At 37.1% G+C, this 20,235-nt stretch overlaps 1 protein-coding gene across 2 annotated transcripts in view; it reads right to left on the minus strand.

Annotated features, from left to right (window-relative positions):
- The window catches only part of LOC150108267 (uncharacterized), a 709,268-nt gene that overhangs the window by 476,124 nt on the left and 212,909 nt on the right, over nt 1–20,235 (minus strand). For both annotated transcript variants that reach the window (XR_016548127.1, XM_090390670.1), the window contains exons 18-19: nt 15,348–15,572; nt 8,207–8,276 (exon numbers count right to left, since the gene is read on the minus strand). Coding sequence is in view for 1 of the 2 variants with exons in the window: in XM_090390670.1 (XP_090246796.1) it covers nt 8,207–8,276; nt 15,348–15,572 (295 nt within the window). In the remaining variant the exon portion in view is untranslated. The remainder of the gene's footprint in view (nt 1–8,206; nt 8,277–15,347; nt 15,573–20,235) is intronic.

A 20,235-nucleotide genomic window follows, 5' to 3' on the forward strand; every position in this document is an offset into this window, starting at 1 on the left:
CACTTCTAACCCAGTATCTCCCATAATGCAAAACACATTTCCTATGTGGATATGTATACTGTTATGCATTAAAGGGATTGGCCATCTACCCAGACTAGTTTTGACCTTTATTGAGGTCTCTTCAGTGGGAGCCAGGCCCAGAGCTGGAGATACCAGGCAGAAGCAGTAGCAAGTCATCTGTGCCTATGGGAGTTGCCAAAAGGTTTATCACCTTTTTTAAAAATTACTCTGGATTTAGAGAAAGATGTTGAAAATTTATTTATCACTAGGTTAGACTATAATAGATTTAGTTTAATCCTTTATCCCAGTGAGAGCAAACAAAGTTTGCGCCTGAAAATATCTTCAGGACTAAATATAGTGTTGTACTATCTTATCCAGTAAGTAGTGCAACACCAGTAAGTAGTGAAGAGACCTCAATAAAGGTCGAAACTAGTCTGGGTAGATGGCCAATCCCTTTAATGCATAACAGTATACATATCCACATAGGAAATGTGTTTTGCATTATGGGAGATACTGGGTTAGAAGTGCCTGGTAGCTTGCTCCACCTTTGCCACGAGTTGCCTTGGTGTTGCACTACTTACTGGATAAGATAGTACAACACTATATTTAGTCCTGAAGATATTTTCAGGCGCAAACTTTGTTTGCTCTCACTGGGATAAAGGATTAAACTAAATCTATTATAGTCTAACCTAGTGATAAATAAATTTTCAACATCTTTCTCTAAATCCAGAGTAATTTTTAAAAAAGGTGATAAACCTTTTGGCAACTCCCATAGGCACAGATGACTTGCTACTGCTTCTGCCTGGTATCTCCAGCTCTGGGCCTGGCTCCCACTGAAGAGACCTCAATAAAGGTCGAAACTAGTCTGGGTAGATGGCCAATCCCTTTAATGCATAACAGTATACATATCCACATAGGAAATGTGTTTTGCATTATGGGAGATACTGGGTTAGAAGTGCCTGGTAGCTTGCTCCACCTTTGCCACGAGTTGCCTTGGTGTTGCACTACTTACTGGATAAGATAGTACAACACTATATTTAGTCCTGAAGATATTTTCAGGCGCAAACTTTGTTTGCTCTCACTGGGATAAAGGATTAAACTAAATCTATTATAATAATAATAATTATTATTATTATTATTGTTTTCAAAAATATCCTGAAATAAACACATCCCTCTCCCCCCCCCCACATGCACACATAGGTAGAATCGAAGAACACATTATACATGGCACATCCACCAATACACAAACAGGAAACTGTGGCTGGATGAGATGCATCCCCTTGCCCTGCCCTCTGGTCAAGGTGGCTGCGACAGTTTCCTGCTCACCTGAACAAGATCACGTTAAGAAATAAAAGTAAAACAAATTGTGCAAAAAAACAAAAAAAAACCTCCCCACACACACTGTCACCTCCTATCACCAATTTATACATGGAAAATTTTAAAGAAGTTCTGTCATATGCTACCTTAAAAACATATGTAGTGGAAATACATGGATGATATTTTTTATCATATAGAAACAAAGAAAAAGAGGCAGACTCCGAACTCCATATTGGAAATTCATCAGCAATATTCTCCCTGTTTCCCACCATTCTCTGCATCAGAGATCTGTCAATTAGCATATGACAGAGAAGTCTGGTTTTCCTTCACGTCATAACAATCTCCAAGTCCTATCTTAGTGTACACAGACTACTTATTTGTTTTGATTGGTTTCCCTATTTATAATTGTAAAATTATAAATAAATGATGAGGATAATGATGGAAACAAATTCTAAAAGACATAAAGGGTCATGTTTTCTTCTTTGAGCAACTCTGTTACCCAAAAATTAAGTTTACTCTGGAATGAAAACAGGTAACTTCCATGTCTGGATGTTTAATCAAAAAAAAAAAAAAAAAATCCTGAGGAATATCATCAGAAGTCTATAGGAAGCCAGTCCATACAGGAAGACATATCCACACCTACTCCTTCATGAACCTTAACAAAAGATGAGAATTATCACAGTATTAAGAAATGATTCAGTTAGTGATGAGAAACAATTAAGAAAGACAAATTTAATATTCTATTCCACCAATTTCTTCAACATGGCCAATCAAAAAGTTATAAAATAAATTACTTCTTTCTTTCTGAAAAACCAATTCTTACAGTTACAAAAATGAATTATAAAGACACTGTATGACCACAGAAGCGAGAGCCGTTGCTGGCAGATTGCCAAGAAGAGTCAATTCATGTTGAAGGAGTAAAAGGAATAAGGCGATGTACGAATTTGACACCAACACACGAAATCACATGCTTTATATGTAAATTTTCCAACTGTTGTACAAGCAAAATAGTCACCACTTTAAAAACTAGAAAAGCTTCATTAAAGAAAAGCTAATTTTCTGAAGTATAATAATAAACACTCATCCCATGAAATGCATTGATTATCTTATAATTGGAATGCATTCACCTTCTTCTGCCATGCACAGAGGTGTCGAGCGGGGGGGGTCTCGCATCTGTGGTCACACAGTACCATTTCCTTACCTTTTCAGCAAAATGCTTTTATACCTGTTCACACCCTACAAAATTTTCTACATTTCTAAAATACACCAATTCATTTTGAAAAACACACTGGGGTATACTGGATTCTATGTACTAGTGGAATGCTTTTTATATATATATATATATATTGCTCTCGCCCATGAAAGATTATTTGCTATTTGCAAACCTATAGTACAGTTTTGTACCTATTTTAATCAATTATATATATATATATATATATATATATATATATATATATATATATATATATAAAAAAATAAAAAATAAAAAATCAGCTAACGCCTTTTTTTTTTATTCCCGTATAGGGGAGTAGGCGAGGGCCATTTAGCCCTATCTAACTTTCGGAGACTGAGTGGGCAGTTCAATCTCCACTGGTACCCAATCAGAGACAGATGGCACAAAGCTATCACTAATTAAGGTACGCAGTGAAGAGAGACGGCTCAAATGTGCCGCCATCTCGTGGTCCCTAATCCTAACACAATATATTTATTGTCTGAAATAATGTGGGTTCTACGGTCGATTTTCTTGAGTTTACAGGACGAAAAACCCGAGTTTCCAGGAGGAAAAACCTGCTTGCCCGTGCCAGAGATCGACTAACTCAGGAACCGGTCGAAAAAAGGCTTAGAAAAATTTCCTCTAGTCGCCGACTAGACTCGAAATGAAATCTTCCTTCGTGCAGCCAAGCGCGGTGGTATGCAAACGCCACATCCACTGAGCTACACAGGCTCCTATATATATATATATTTTTTTAAGTTATTTTTACATAGTCTGGAAACCTTGCTCTAAGGACCAAACATGGAACGTTTTTGAGTAACTTCAGGCCTCCAATGCAATAAGTGGGGAGGTGGTCTCACACTGGGTGATTTAAATTCATCTCCCATCTCAAGATAATCACACATCCAATGCCCATAGCCAGATTTGAACACGCAGATGGAAATCAAGTACACTGACCATTCAGCCAACCAGGCTGGCAAGCTTATATCAAACAGATCACAAGAAGTTTGAAATCCTTAAAGGGAACATCTATACAATGTTGAATATAAATGGAAAGATAAAAGTAGCCTCACTGCTCATGCTTTCTCAGAACATCACAAAATGACAAAATGAAATGGTCATCAGTCTTGATGCCTTACCTATATATATATATATATATATAATATGTATATATATATACACACTCTCCGTACTCTATTGGAGGAGCTATTCTGGAGGAAGTAGAGGAGACAAGAAATCTGGGGATTGATGATTGATAGAAATCTGAAATTCAAGGGACATATTGCAAAGGTGGTGAAGGTAACACAGAGGATTGCTGCAATAATAAGAAGGACGCTGACCTGCAGAGATAAAAGAGTTATCATTCCCTGATCAGACCACACTTAGACTATTGTTCTCAGATTTGATTCCCAGGATTTGAAGAGGATAAATTAACTGTGGAAAGGGTACAAGGCAGATAACAAAGACAGTTTCAGGACTGTACAATGTTAGTCATGAGGATCGGCTGAGGGCATCTGGACTGCAGAGTTTGGTGGATAGAAGAAGGAGAGGTGATATGATTGAGACTTTTAAACTTGAGAGGTGGTTACAGGGTTGACACTGGGGAGTTCTTTTGCTTGGTCGAACAGTGGGAAGGAGTGATGACAAGGGGCCATCCCTGGAAGTTACGAAAGGAAACTGCGAGCAAGATGGTGAGGAGTGGTTTCTTTGCGTGGTGGGTGGTTGAACCGTGGAATGCATTGCCTAATAGAGTGGTGAGAGAGAGAGAGAATGGTCAATGAGTTTAAGGAGTAGGATGATAGACTTTGTGTTTCCTAAGAGGGAGCTCCTACGATGAGTCTTTTGACTCCATGGAGACCTAAATAATAATAATAATAATAATAATAATATATTTATTATATTCTTATTATATTCTTTTTAAGGAATCCTCTGAAGCAATAGGATTACAAGGCAACTTATAAAAAAAAAACTAGGACATCATATTTCATGACATTTCAAAGTCTCTTATAACAATTATGTAATTCAGCTCCATTATGCCAACAGCAAACTAAATGATTTGCACAACAATGAACATTTATGTCTGATATGCCAAATGACTATGCCTGTGTTGACATACTAACATTATTATTAAGGTCATATATTTCAAAAAAAATGCTACTATTACAAAATATATTTTTTTGTATATTTTCTAATACATTCATCTATGTAACCAAGCCTTCAGTCAGTAGACTGCAAAACATGTTGAAGTCAACTTTATTTTTACAATATATCTATGAGTAAATCCAGCAATTGTAGTTTTTTGTTACTGGTAGTTTTTGGTTTCAATGCATTCTTTTTATCATACTCTATAATACTATGTTCTACCATACTGTATAAGTATGATACACTTTTAATTATTGTTATTATTATTCAGGCCTACATGGAGTCACAAGATTCATCATGGGAGGCCCATCCTAGAAAAACACAAAGTCTATCATACCACTCTTGAAATCATTGACTGTTCGTGCTCTCACCACTCTATCAGGCAATGCATTCCACGGTTCAAATATCTTCCATGTAAAGAAACCACGCTTTGCCCTCTTGCTCACAACATTCTTTCATAACTTCCAGGGATGGGCCCCTTGTCCTCGCTCCTTTCCTGTTCCACCAAACAAAAGAACTCCCCATTGTCAACCCTGTAACTACCTCTCAACAGTCAAAAAGCAAAACTTCAATCATATTACCTCTCCCCAGTGGTGGCTCGTGGCTCGAAATTGTGTGTGTGTGGGGGGGGGCTGCAAATTTTGAAATATAAATACACACTGTAAGTAAAGTGCACATGTGTTTGGATAAAATATCAAAATTATGGTAAAAATCTTTTTAAAAAATTAAACATGAAAAAATATTGTTTATTATCGATAAAATTATACAGTTTGGTATAATTAAAAATTACTTAAAAATAAAATATATTTTTCTTGTTTTGTTACATGAAAAATATTGCTTATTATCCATAAAATTATACAGTTTAGTATAATTCAAAATTACTTAAAAATAAAATCCATTCCTTTAATTGTAATTAAAGGAATGGATTTACAATTTTTGGACATTACAATTAGATCCTTTAATTGTAATGTCCAAATCTTTAAAGAGATGGAGTGAACACGAACACTCTACTACTGGCACAAACTGCATATAAACAATAGTGGAACTGCACGACAGACAGTGCCACATTATTCTGATAGCTCGCATCTCACTATGACGTGTATATGGTTGCGCGCGTAGCAATATGACACTGTGGTAAACACAGTGCTGATAGCGTCCTTCGTCCTCCTAAGTGCTACAAGATGGATTTTTATTATTTTTTTATACAAAATATGAGAATTGTATTGAATTGTTGATGATAAAATTAAATATTACAAGAAAATATAAATAAATTAATAAATATATTTATAGATTGAGAAAAATTGGGGGGTGCTGCAGTTCTGCAGTGCCTATGCACGAGCCGCCCCTACCTCTCCCTCTTCTATCTACCAAACTCTATAGTCCACATTTCCTCAGCTTGTTGTTCATAATTAACACTGTACAGTTCCGATACCATCTTCGTTATCTGCCTCTGTACCCATATTTCTATATCTATCATCAGTGCTTTTTTTCTGGCAGTACGCAACGGTACGCAGTAACGGCACCTTTTTTCTTAAGTTTTTAAAAATTTGCGATTTATTGACAGCAAAATGTATTATAAATATTCCGGTAGGTGGTACTGTGTTCATGAATTGAATTTTCAGTTTTGATTACTCATAAGTTGGTACCCTGCTTTCCTCTTTCATAGGTTGGTACGTAACCGGAAACAGGAAGTTGTGTTCACTTCCGATTGCTTCCAATATCGGTTTATCAATTCTATATTCACTCTGCAACAGGCAGGTGTTCACGTGAGTTTTGAATTAATCTAAGTTAAATCAGTGCAATCATTGTTCAAAATGAGTAAAATAAGTAGTTACTTTATGCCAATGAGAAAAAAAGTAAGGCTGAAGGAACAGAAATTGTTGAATCTACTAGTGATCCTGTAAAACAGAAAACTAGCACCAAAAATACACTTGGTGAAGAGGATCACGAAACCAAGACGAAGATCCACATGGTCAAAAGGAAGCAGCTTCTGATAATGACGCCCCAAATGTTGGACATTTTTGCAGAAAAATGACCTGCAAGAGAAACGAGTGGCTGTATGTCAAGAATAAAATGTTGGGCTGCAAAAGCGTGTTGTGATGTTGGAAGTCTTGTCGTCGGTAAACACATGGGAACAAAAATTTCAGCGGAGTGGTCAAATGGTAAAATCAGTCATTTTGGAGAATCTCGCAAACAACAGTTAATGTCATTAGGAAAAAGATTTATGATCATAAGGAGAGTGCAGCACACAAAGCATGCCAACAAAGCAAGACGATGAGGGCATATCGGAGTATATGTTAAAAGTGTGGAAGTTGCTGTAATAACATCTTTATGGTGAGTACCGGCACCTTTTTTCCAGAAAAAAAGCACTGCCTATCATTATCCCCTCCAGACGTCACTGGATTCAGCATTACCTGATGTATTTCCCCCTTCTAATCCCACAAGAGCCATCCCTGCTATTTTCCATCCTGATAATTCTAGTTTTCCTGCATTGACAGACTTACTTGTTCAGAGAACAGCATTCTCTCCAGATGCCTATATCCTTCCTCATTAAAATGCATACTATCTCTTTCATATAATTCCTCTCTGTCCTCAAATGTCCTCCAAGTATCCCCATATTCCAAGCCTCCCTTTTGACACATTCTGGCTATTATACCATTCATTATTGATGCTCTTCTCCAGAGCTCCGCATTATCATACCTGGCAACATACACAATCTTCCTTCTCCCAGTCTTCTGTACAACTTCAAACATGATCTCTTGCCACCCGATTCACATTGCCTCTCAAGTCATTCATGCCCACCATCACAATCATCTCATCCACCCTTTCACTCACTTAATTGCTATAGTCACACTATCTATTGTTCCTCAAGGCAAACACCCCTCAGGCATTCTATCTTGCACACCATGGATTATTGAGTCTCCATACATCACACCTCTTACCACTCTGTTTCTTGCTGGCTCACCTGCATCCCTCACTCTCTCTCTCCCCTCTAACACGTTCTTTCTTTGTTTCCCTACTTAGTTGTTGTCCTGTCATCTCCTCATTCCTGGTTCCAGCACTCTCTCACATTTTTCTCATTCCCTCTCTTTTACTGGTTCTTCTATTCTCTCCCCTTCTATCATTCCCATAACTCTCTCTCTCTCTCACACACTCCTACTCTGATTCACTTTGCATTCATTGTTTCCATTCACCTAATCTCTTCTTTCATGCTTCTCAACTCATTCCCAAGACATTCCACTTTCTCTTTTGGTGCATCTCTCTCTCTCAAGCTATCCTCTTCAAAAACTTCACAATGTTTCAAATTTACCATACTCCCTACTTTTATTTTTTCATCCACATTCTGCTCGTTATCCTCACCCTCAATCACGCTACTCATTTTTCTCGGTCGGTATTCTCCTGTTTCTGATGTAACGCTGCTGAGGTCCATTATACTAATGTCATAATAATAATTAAATAATAAATTTAATAATAACAAACTATTTCTTTCCTTTATTATTATACAAATAATTAAAACTGTGTCTGATTACTCACCAATCAGTAAAAATCATAGGATTGCCATCACTCCATCTATAAACACCCTCCTTAGCTTCATCATTAAGCCCTGTAAGATAAAACTTTATAAGTTATTTAGCCATTAATTTATAAGTTCTATTGATTTCAATTTCTTCTTCTTCAATAAATATTCTCATGGAAAATTTTAAATTTATCCAGTGATGGAAGAGACATGAAATACCTTTCTTCTGTATTTGTATTATGTACATGAATCATAAAAGACTGATACATGACAATTCATGGTCCAATACAATTTAAATATAATTTGTTATAAGTTAAAAACAATTTAATTATAACTTAAATTACAGCTAAATACAAAATATACAAACTACAATAAATAAATGGCATATTTGCAGAGGCAGAAAGGCCATGCTAATGCAATAACAGACTAATAACATACAAAGTCCACAAAACATTGTGGATACTTTGTCTGTTAATGGGTTCAAGGAGAGGGGATATGATAGATGGCATGGACAGTTTTGGCCTCCAGTAATGAGTCTTTGGACTCCATGGATGTGCCCATACAATAATAATAATGAGCCTTAAGCACAAAATTGCAAGCAATAGCATAACAGCCATGGTAAAATAAGAACTGAACTAAGAAGAAGGGCATTGTAAAGCAAATGAGAAGATTGTGCACAAGAAATGGTAGGCAGTTGATAGATGTATGGAATGAATTTGATGGATGAAATAACTTGCACTTGAATCATTTGGGAATTAGATGTTGGAGGAAGTGTTGTTCAGTGAGAGTTCAGAAGTGCAAAATTAGTGCAAGTAGAGGCATTTGGGGGGGGGATGCACTCAATTATATGTCTAGCCATCCTTGAGACAAATTAATATGAGTGCAGAAATAATCATGCACTCACATGGTCTCTATTAATGTACAGTATATTGTGAAAGACATTTGACAATATACTGCACACAAAACTATAACATATGTTGGAGCAAATTAGGATGAACCTAACACTAGTGGCATGGATAGAGATGGTTAACAGATAGACTCTAGATAGTATATGGTGGGGTTGAATCCACAAGAATGAGGGTGACTCTCGGATTGCTTCAATGCTCTGCAATGGGGCTAATGCTGTTTAATTTGTATATTAATGGTACAGGGAACCATCTATGGGGTGGGTATCCAACTCATGATGATATTACTTAAGAAGATTACAACATATACTGTATATATTAATTATAAAAACATTTAATTACTCTCTCTCTCTCTCCAACATTTCAGCAAAGTCAAACTGCCATCATAAGGGAACAATGAACAAATTGATATGAGCACACAGGTACTATGTTACGGTATCATTAAAGCAGTAAAACAATGACAAGAATAAAGTTCTAAATAGTGCCTCTAGTGTGCTGGAATGGATGTTCTTGGCTATTGGGATGAAGTTCTAAGGATGGATGATTCCTAGATTTGAGGCAGTTTCATACAACAAAATTTGAGCAGGGTTTGTGGACTAGGTAAAATGCATAAAATATAGAAAAAATGTATAAAAATTAATAAAATAGAAAAAAAAAAAAACTCATCCCACCCAAAGTGCTAATATACTATAGGTTTACAATCATTTGTGGGTTTCAGTCGCATAAAGAAAAAGTGATTGTTAGGTTTTATCTTTTTAGAATTTTTATCAGTTTTTTTAGATGTGCCTTGGATATATGGGATTTATAACAGATTTGGTATAGTCTCTATTCAGGAGGGGTTGCAGCCACTGGGTAAGAAGGTGTTGCGAAAGGGTTCAAGTTCAGTGGTGAGAGCATCATTAGAGCTAATCAATTTTGCCCTGTTGTACCAGATCTTAATAATCCCAGACTGTTGCGGGGGGGGGTAATTGGTTGATGGTGAAGGTATCGTCTGTGTGTGTGTGTGTGTGTGTGTCTTTTCTGTAAACTGAGAAATCCAGGGATCCATATTACATATCAGGTTGGCATGTAATCGAGATGTCTAAGGAAAGGCAGACTGTTATTTTTTTTTTTCTTTTCCATGGTGAAATGGATCCTGTAGTGCTAGTTATTAAGATGTCACAGTAGTGTTAAGAGCCTCAGCATCATGTTGCCAAATGGAGAACACATTATCAACATAGTGTATCTATATTGTGTAGTGCAGAGGCTTTTTCTTCAAAGGTCTCCATGATGTACTTTGCCAGGGGGGGGGGGGGAGTGGAGATCCCATGGCTCACCACAAGAAGGGATATTCAATTGTTTGTTTGTTGATGATGCAAAACTAGGTTGGGCAATAGATCTTGCAGGATGGTTTAAATAAACTGGCAGTGTGGGCAAAGAATAATGGTTTTCAGTTGAACATCTCCAATACTGATAACAGGTTTAATGCCACTTTCATTCAATAATCATATAAATAATTCAATGATCATATAAATGACAAATAATGAAGAGAGAGAGAGAAAGAGCACATCCTTGTCTTATGACTGATTTATATGAAGCCTTCATTCTTCCTCATCTCCTTGTTCTTGATAATTATTAAAGTCAGACCTCCAAGGACATAAAAGACTTATTGTATATAAATATATATATACACTGTCACACACACAAAGTTCATCAAACTATGCTTTACACTTATTAAATATGTCTGCATTCACCACTCTCTCTCAGCCAGTGCATTTCACTCACCACTCACTGAGAAATATCAATGTGAAGACAGCAGTGGGAGTGAATGGCTTATGTGCTCCTGCATGTTATAAGAATGTGATTTTATAGTTTCCAGGAGCAACTTCTTGTTCTACTCCTATCTCCTATTCTATGCAAAACTTCTTCCACATTAACCTAGTAACAACCTCTTAGCAAATTATATGTTTCAATCATATCTCCTCTCGTCCTCCTGTTAAAGAAGCTCTGCAAATTTCATTCCTTCAACCTATCTTTATATCTCACATTCCAAAGACCAGATATCACCTCAGTCAATTCTCTTCAGCTTTTTTCTAATATATTTCTCACCACATGAAAACCAGCTGACCACATCTGCACAGAATAATCCATAGGAGGCTGGATCAAGACCTTATACAATGGACCATAACCTCTTTATTTCTGCATGTCAAGGTCCTTTACATCATTACACTGTCCAATGAGATGACTTCACAACTTATGTAATGTGATCCCTAAACTCTGACTCCCTGTCCACCACCACCACCACCACTTCTCAATCTCTCAACTCCTCTATCTCTTTTAAAATTTCCCCACCAACTGTATGCTTTTCATACCATCCGTGCCTATCAAATTCCAGAGTCTTATATTCTGCAACACTGGCACTTGCCAAATCACTCATACAATTTATTCATATGTTTCTGTAAGGCCACAACATCTGATTCACTCTCATTGATCTCCATAATTTTATATAACCTGCAAATAACTGCATCCGTCCAGTTAAATCTATTGCAATATCATTTATATATAAATTAAAGAACAAATGCCACAAAGGAAACCCTAGCTGACCATCACTAGTTACTTTCCTCTTTAAGAATACTGCATCTGATTTACAAGTTGTTGATACCTATCCAACAACCAATCAGGCATTCAACTCACTGATTTAATCTAATCCCATTCATTCCAATTTTTCCGGCCTGGTTGGCCAAGTGGTTAGCATATCCACTCTCCAGCCAAAAGTCTGCGGGTTCGAATCCTGCTGTGGGCATGGATGTTTGTGATTGTCCATGAAAATAGTAGTAGTGGTGGTCGGCAGTAGATGGCATTGATATAGATGATGAAGGTAGTTGCGGTTGGTGGATTGGGAGACAGAGAGTTGTAGAGAAGGTGCTCTCCCTCGATGAGTCCTTGGACTCCCTGGTGTCAAGTAATAATAATAATAATAATAATTTAGTTACCAACTAGTCATTTGGTAATCTATGAAAAATCAGCCTACACTTCATAGTCTGACCATCTTTATTTTATTATCATTATTATTGACACTGACCTCCATGGAATCAGAAATTCATCATGGGAGGTATACACTATTGCACATAATGCCCATCCAACCGTGTCTTAAACTGATTCAATGTGTCTACATTCACAACACATTCAGGCATTCCACTCACCAGCAACTCTCCATGCAAAGAACCTGCTCCTCACACACCCTTCTTATACAGTTTCCAGTGATGGCCTCGTTCCACTCTCCCACCTCCCATTCTATAAAAAATCTCTTCCATGTTAACATGATAACAACCCCTGACTAGCTTATATGCCTCAATCATATAACTTCCTCCCCCTTTCTCCTGTTCATGAGACTTTGCAACTTACATTCTCTCAATCTGTCCTTATACTCCACATTCCAAAGACCACTGACCACATTTGTGAATCTTCTCTAGACTGTTTCCAACATATCCTCGTTGCCATGAAAATCTGGTGACCATATCTGTGCACAATAATCTATATGATGCCTGATCAAGGCCTTATTTAATGGCATCATAACCTCTTTATTTCTGCATGTCAGGGTCCTCTGCATAATTGCCATTATCCAATATGATGTCTTCATAACTTGTGCAATGTGGTGCCTGAATTTCATGTCCTTGTTCACCATCACTCCTAGATCTCTCATCTCCTCCACTTCCCTTAAAGTTAATCCACTAAGTGTAAACTTTGCATCTCATCACTGTTTACCAAATCTCAAAACCTTACACTTTGCAACATGGAACTGACAGTTCCACTTAACTGCCCATTCACGCAATCTATAAGTACATCTGTAATGCCATAACATCCACTTGACTCTGCATTGCTCTCCCCAATTTTGCATCATCTGCACACAATTTCATATCACTAGTTAAACCCATTCAGTATCACTAACATACAAATTGGACAGCAATGATCCCAAAACTAACCCTTGTGGTACACTAGTGACCTTCCTCTTTCAGGATACTGCACTCCCATATACAACGTTCTGATACCTATCTGACAGTTTAGTCACTTATCCAACTCAAAAGACTGTTATCCAATCCCATCTGTTTCAATTTATTTAACAGCTTGTTGTGTGGCACTCTATCAAAAGCTTTTGCAAAATCCAACTGCACCACTCTATATTCATCTCCCCTGTACAAGGTATTTATCACCTTGTTATAGTACATAAGTAAGTTAGTAAAACATGATCTCCCTTTAACAAACCCATGTCGATAATCACAGAGAATACTGCTGTTATCAACCCATTTCTGTATCCTACTTCTCACCAATCTCTCTGATACCTTCATCAGAATTCCAGATATATAAATTAGTACCTTATTACCACACTTATGCAGTGGAACAATTTCACCCTCCTTCCAGTCCCTTGTAACTCTTATTAAACAGGCATGCCAATGCTACTGCTAATTCCCAGGAACATTCCCTTAAGATGCGTGGTGAGGTGTCATCAAATCCCATCATCTTATTGACATCATGGTTATTTATTTCGTCAAATAAAAAAGCCATTCTCCTCTATTTCCTCTACACTTAAGTTCCTAATGATTCTATCCTGATCAGAATGAAACATCTTTATAAATTGATCACTGAATAACTCAGCATTATCTTCTGCAGCAGTTATCATTGTACCATTTTCATCCATTAACATCATATTACCATAATCATTCTTCCTTCTACTTGCCGCACATCTAAAACACTCCCTAGAGTTTTCTTCACTTGATTTGCCCATTTCTGCTCATAGTGCACTTTTGTTGTTTTCCTTACTAACTGAGTCACTCTCCTGGCTTGTTCTTTATACTCTTCATTTAACTGATTATTACAATTATTCATCTTGTACTGCCTCCAAATATCTTTTTCCAGATTTCATGCTTAAGCTCCTCGTTCATCAATACACTTACCTTATTCAGCCTTTTGACCTTCAGAATACATTCATGCATTGGTGCTGTTAAGTATTTCTTTGTCAGTTCACAAGCAGCATTTATTTCCTTACCGCTGAACTTTCCCCTCTCGTCTTGTTATTTCTATCCTCACAAAAAATACTGTGTCCTTCCATTCTATTCCTGTTAGAATATCATCTTCATTCAACCATGTTTCACTTAGTCCAATGATTTTGAGAAAAATAAACTCAATCAGTGAAACCATTTCATCTCTCTTATTTCTAATACTTCTGGCATTTGTAAACATACACAGTAATTTTAGGTCTCCAACCAATCCTATCCCTGCCACTTCTTGGTTGTGATTTTCCCACAACACCTGCCTATTCACCTTTATCACTACTTACCAGTTTCAACTTCTCTGCCTACATTGCAATATACTCCATCTTCACACACACACACACATTTACTGCCACTTCCAACATCCACTCTCCCTATGCTATGCCTCCCTGTGCACCTGGACTCCCCATGTTTCACTGTTCCTTTTGCATTCCCATTCTCTCTTCATCTCTCACACTACTACTGTTTCCACTGCCAAGCACTTCTGTCTCTTCATACCACTCTCCTGATTGTTCATTTCATCTCTTGCACACATCACACACTGTATTTCCATCCTGCAACACTTTCTCCAGTGCACTCATTTCAAAGCCATTCAAATGCAACCCATCAATGCCTGTATAATTTCATTCTTCCCTGAAACACATGCCATATGTCCACAAACTGTACTCTCTTTCCTCACACAACTCAGCTAGCATACCATTCTTTATTTGGCTCTTTGTTGCAACTCATCATGATTAGACGTCGGCAACACACTGAAAACCTTTCCCACTACACTGTTATCTTTCACTCTTCTCAATAACCTCTTGAAAATTGCGCTCACATACTCCTTATGTCCACTTAGGTCATTTGTCCCCACAATCACCACTAACTCGCTTGCTTGTTTCTTCCTCATGTCCAATACCTGAATTATCCTTATAACTATTTTATGAAGTGGAAAAACCTTTTAACCTCTTCCCACTCTCCTGGAACATTCCTTTTAAAGCAATAAGACATGTTACATATCACTGCATGTTACATGCAGTGATATGTAACATGTCTTATTGCTTTCTCATCATCAAGATTAACCCACCCATGATACTAACGTGCATCAGGTTCACAAAATTTTGTGAGTGAAAGTTGTATAAAAGAACATAAATAAAAATAATTATGTTATGCAAACAAAAATGCTGTTAAGTCATAGAGCTGGAAAAAAATGAACCAAATAAAAATATTGCCAGTAAAAATACCTATATAGAGAGTTTTATGCTGAGCATTCCAAAAGTTTGTCAGGAAAAAATGAACAGCAGCATTTTCTTGTTTATCTACAATGCTAACTAAATGTCCATTCTGGTCACTACTTTTAGCCATGCACCTACTTTCTGCTTCATACCATTGTAATGCCTCACTTTCATGAAAAGCGTTATAGCAGTAGCCATCATAATACTTCCATGGAAGAGGACATGCACCTATATCTGAAAAAATTTATAACACATTTTTCAATATTTGTATATATGAAAATAGTTTATTCAATTATTTTTATATAAAAATTTATTCTCAATAAAAAAACATTAACATTATTATTATTATTATTCAGGCCTCCATGGAGTCAAAAGACTCGTCGTGGGAGGTCGTTCCTAAGAACATAAAGTCTATCAAGACTCATCGAGGGGAGGTTCCCACCCCCCAAGAAAACACAAAGTCTATCATAACACTCCTTAAACTCATTGACCGTTCTCACTCTCACCACTCCATCAGGCAATGCATTCCACGGTTCAACCACCCTCAATGCAAAGAAACCACTCCACACCCTCTTGCTCACAGTTTCCTTTCATAACTTCCAGGGATAGTCCCTTGTCATGACTCCTTCCTGCTGTTCAACCAAGCAAAAGAAATCCCCAGTGTCAACCCTGTAACCACCTCTCAACAGTTTAAAAGTCTCAATGATATCACCTCTCCTTCTTCTATCCACCAAACACTGCAGTCCACACTCCCTCAGCTGATCCTCATAACTAACACTGTACAGTCCTCACACCATCTTTGTTATCCGCCTTTGTACACTTTCCACGGTTAATTTATCCCCTTCAAATCCTGCGGACCAGATCTGAGAACAATAGTCTAAGTGTGGTATGATCAGAGTCTTAGACAACGGAATGATAACTCTTTTATCTCTGCAGGTCAGTGTCCTTGTCATAATTGCTGCAATCCTCTGTGTTACCTTAACGACCTTTGCAATATGTCCCCTAAATTTCAGGTTTCTATCAATCATCAACCCCAGATCTCTTGTCTCCCCTACTTCCTCCAGTATAACTTCTCCCATAGAGTATGCAGCATTCCATTGATGTTTCCCAAACCTCAAGACCTTACATTTTACTGCATTAAACTGAAACTCCCCCATTCATTTGACCATCTATCTAGCTTATTCAAATCCTCTTGCAGGGCTACCACATCTGCACTATTACTAATAACCCTTCCCAGCTTCGTATCATCTGCAAACAACTGAATATCCCCTTGCAATCCACTGGCAATGTCATTGATACAAAGGTTAAACAATATAGGTCCTAGTACTGAGCCCTGTGGGACCCCACTTTTAACTCTCTGCCTCCTTGAAACTGCTCCACCATACACAACTCTCTGATACCTATCAGACTGCCAATCCTGAGTCCAGTTGACCAATCGGACATCCAGACCCATGTGCTGCAACTTAAATATCAGCTTATCGTGTGGCACCCTGTCAAATGCCTTCGCTAAGTCTAAGAAAATTGCAGTATATGCCTTTCCCTCATCTAATGTTCTTGTAACTTTATTATAAAAGGCTAGCATATTGCTAAAACAAGAGCGCCCTTTCACAAATCCATGTTGACTCTCACAGATAACATTACCCTCATCTGCCCAATGCTGTACATGGTCCCTCACTACTTTCTCCAAGATCTTAACAACTACTGATGACACACAAACTGGCCTATAATTAGACACTTCCAGTCTGTTACCACTCTTATGCAATGGCACTATCTTACCTTCCTTCCATTCCCTGAGCACCTTTCCTACAGCCAGACTTTCATTGAAAAGCCAGGTTAAGGCACTGTCAGTTCCTTAGCACATTCTCTCAAAATTCGTGGTGAAATACCATCCAGTCCCACATCTTTACTAACATCCAGAGTACTCAGTATGTGGAAGGCACTCTCCTCCTGTACCTCTAAACCTCGAACCTGCCCTATCCCTCTAGCATTAAAATTGACTCCTTTAGGATGAAATACTTCAATAAAGTGTTCATTGAACAATTCCACTATGTCCTCTGCATCAGTCACTCTATTCCCATTTTTATCCCACAATACCATTCTCCTCCTACTGGCCACATAGCTAAAAAATTCCCTAGGATTTTCTTTGGATCTTTGGGCCAATCTCCTCTATATTCTAGTTTTGCCTTTTTTACCACACTAGTAATTAAATGTAATTAAATATTAATGAACACACATTACATTAATATCTCTCTTATTAATATCTACATAAATGTAATGACAGGCATAGGAATTAGTGTTATTCATAGCAGTGCTTTACTGTATAAACAATGTCAGAAGAACAAATTAAATGGTTAGTAGTTGGAAGGGAATCAATCGTTCGATGCTGTTGGCACACTTTCCATCGATGAGTCTTTGGACTCCCTGGAGGTGTCACATAATAATAATAATAATAATAATAATAATAATAATAATAATAATAATAATAATTCTTAATTGGTTTAATTTAATCAATTTATAAATAATTTAATAATAATGATTATTAAATTATTTTTCTACTATTTACTCTCATGACCTAGACATATTACATACATTGTTAATGCATATTTAAATGGCCCAACATCAAAATACATTTCACCAGAAAAAACAAACAAACACACTTCCTTTCAGCAGTGTATACTGTAATGCATTATAGGAAGGGTCAGACTGATACTGAGACTGGTTTCTACTTTATTAAGGTCTCATCAGTGGCAGCCTGACCCAGAAGAGATAGCTACATTGAATTAATGCAGAAGTCATGTATTTCTCAAATACAGTACTATCTTGCATAGCATGGTTAATGCTGTAGGTGCCAAGAAAGTTGATGCTATGAAAAACTGCACTGTCCAAAATGTTATTAAATGTGTTATTGTGTAATGCATTCCAAATAGATAATTACAGTATTGATGAAAAAACAAACAAAAAAAAAACAATTTGCAATATTTGTGTACTGCAAGCTCACCAGAAATACTAATCAATGTGCACAGAAAAATTAAAAAGGATTAAAATAAGACAAAAAATTTAGTTAAGATTTTTATCACTGATAACTGAATATGAGTTTTTATTTGGAAAAATTTGTATTTAAACAATGTAGACACAAGTTTTTCCTTAATCTTCTCTACATGTATATCTTTGTGACATCAAACATCATCCTGCAATGCTTGCCGAACTTTACATCTTCATTTAATGTTAGGACCAGTGTCCATAAGAAGATAGCATCATTTATCCAATAAAAGTCAAAAGCTCATTTAATGAGAATTATTTGGTAGGTGATCTTGATCTTGATCTTCCTCATATAAACGTTGATCTATCTCCACGAAAGTTTCATCATATAGGTTATTTGAATGTGAGTCAATGCATTTGCACACATTGTCAGAATCCAAAGTTTAAAATCCAAGATCTTTTCCCAAATCGTCGAATTTCAGAAATGTTTTTAATTTGCAATTTAAAACTAGCGAAATTATTCCCACAATGCAGTAAAACATAGGGCTACAGTTCTCATATTGCTGGTAGTTACTTCAATCCATGATTCACCAATATTTACAACAGTATTTCTGATATTAAAATGTGTCCAAAAATCTATCAAAGTTGTGGCTTTTAAGCCACAACTTTGATAGATTAAAAGTAAAAGTCCACCTAATATAATCAAAGAAAATGAGTGATTTGAAAACCATAATGGATGGTAAAAAGGACAAAAGTGAGGCGAGAGTGACGAAAGAAAATGAAATTGAGAGAACAAATGAAACCGGAAACGTGATGCAAGATTTGAAAGTAGAAAAAATAGAAAGAATAAATGATAGCGAAAGTTGGAACGCATGAACCAAAAGTACAGAAACTCAAAAGGATGAATGACAGTCAAAGTGAGAAGGGGGGGGGGAGGTCAAGAGTTAGAAAATTAGAAAGATTGAACGATAGAGAGAATGTGATGCGAGATTCAGAAGTTGAATTGGATTGGATGAGATAGGGCAAAAATGATTAAAACAAATCGTGATGGCACGAAAGAGTTAATGAAAGACAAACGAGTTGCATTGTATGGAGACTCCATTATTAAAGGTGTGCTGGATGACAGGATGCACAAGGTATGTTTTCAAGACGGTAAAATGAGTAGAGTGATTGAGACATTGGATATGAAAAGGGAGAGAGCAAAGGAGTTGATGGTTTCATTAGGTACGAATGATTTGACAGAGGACAAAGAGCACGTCAGAGTGGATATCAGGAGGCTGCTTAGACAGATAAAAGACAATAGTGTGACAGGAAGGGTAGTTAGCATGTTGCCTAGGTATGACTGTGGAGAGCAAGGATTATGAATGATATGTTGGATGAAATCTGTGAGGAGAGGAGAGTACAGTTTGTTGATGTGTGGATTGAGTTTGAAGGACCAAGTGAACTGTATGGGAGCGATAGCACATTTGAGTGGATATAGTGTGAGTCGCTTGGAAAGACTGCTGCTGAAATATAGAGAAGTGAGTAGAGAGAATGAATGAGATCAAGTGGGAAGTGATGTGGAAGAGCAGGAGAGATTAAAGAGGTTGTTATGAATGGGGAAGTGAGTGGCATTAGTATTTAAAATGAGAGAATGGGTGTGCAAGATGAACAGGGAAACGGGAAGGCCCAGGGTGGACAAGAGTACACGGTGTGAGAAAGGTGGATGCTCCAAGAGGATGTGAGAACATGTGTAGACAGGAAAGGAATGTGATGACCTGGGATCAAGAGGAAAGAGTTGGAAGAGTTGGAATTAAAGAGTATTTTAAAATGAATAAGCAGAAAGGAAAATGGCTCTGTTTTAGCATGGAGAGATCACATAGAATGAGTGCTATCAGTGGAACTAGCTGTAAGTCCAGGAATGAGCTGTTGTGTTTAT

This window comes from Typopeltis vanoorti, chromosome 3 (assembly GCF_054136105.1).
Source record: "Typopeltis vanoorti isolate ZY-2024b chromosome 3, IOZ_Tvanoo_1.0, whole genome shotgun sequence".
NCBI classification, from domain to species: domain Eukaryota; kingdom Metazoa; phylum Arthropoda; class Arachnida; order Uropygi; family Thelyphonidae; genus Typopeltis; species Typopeltis vanoorti.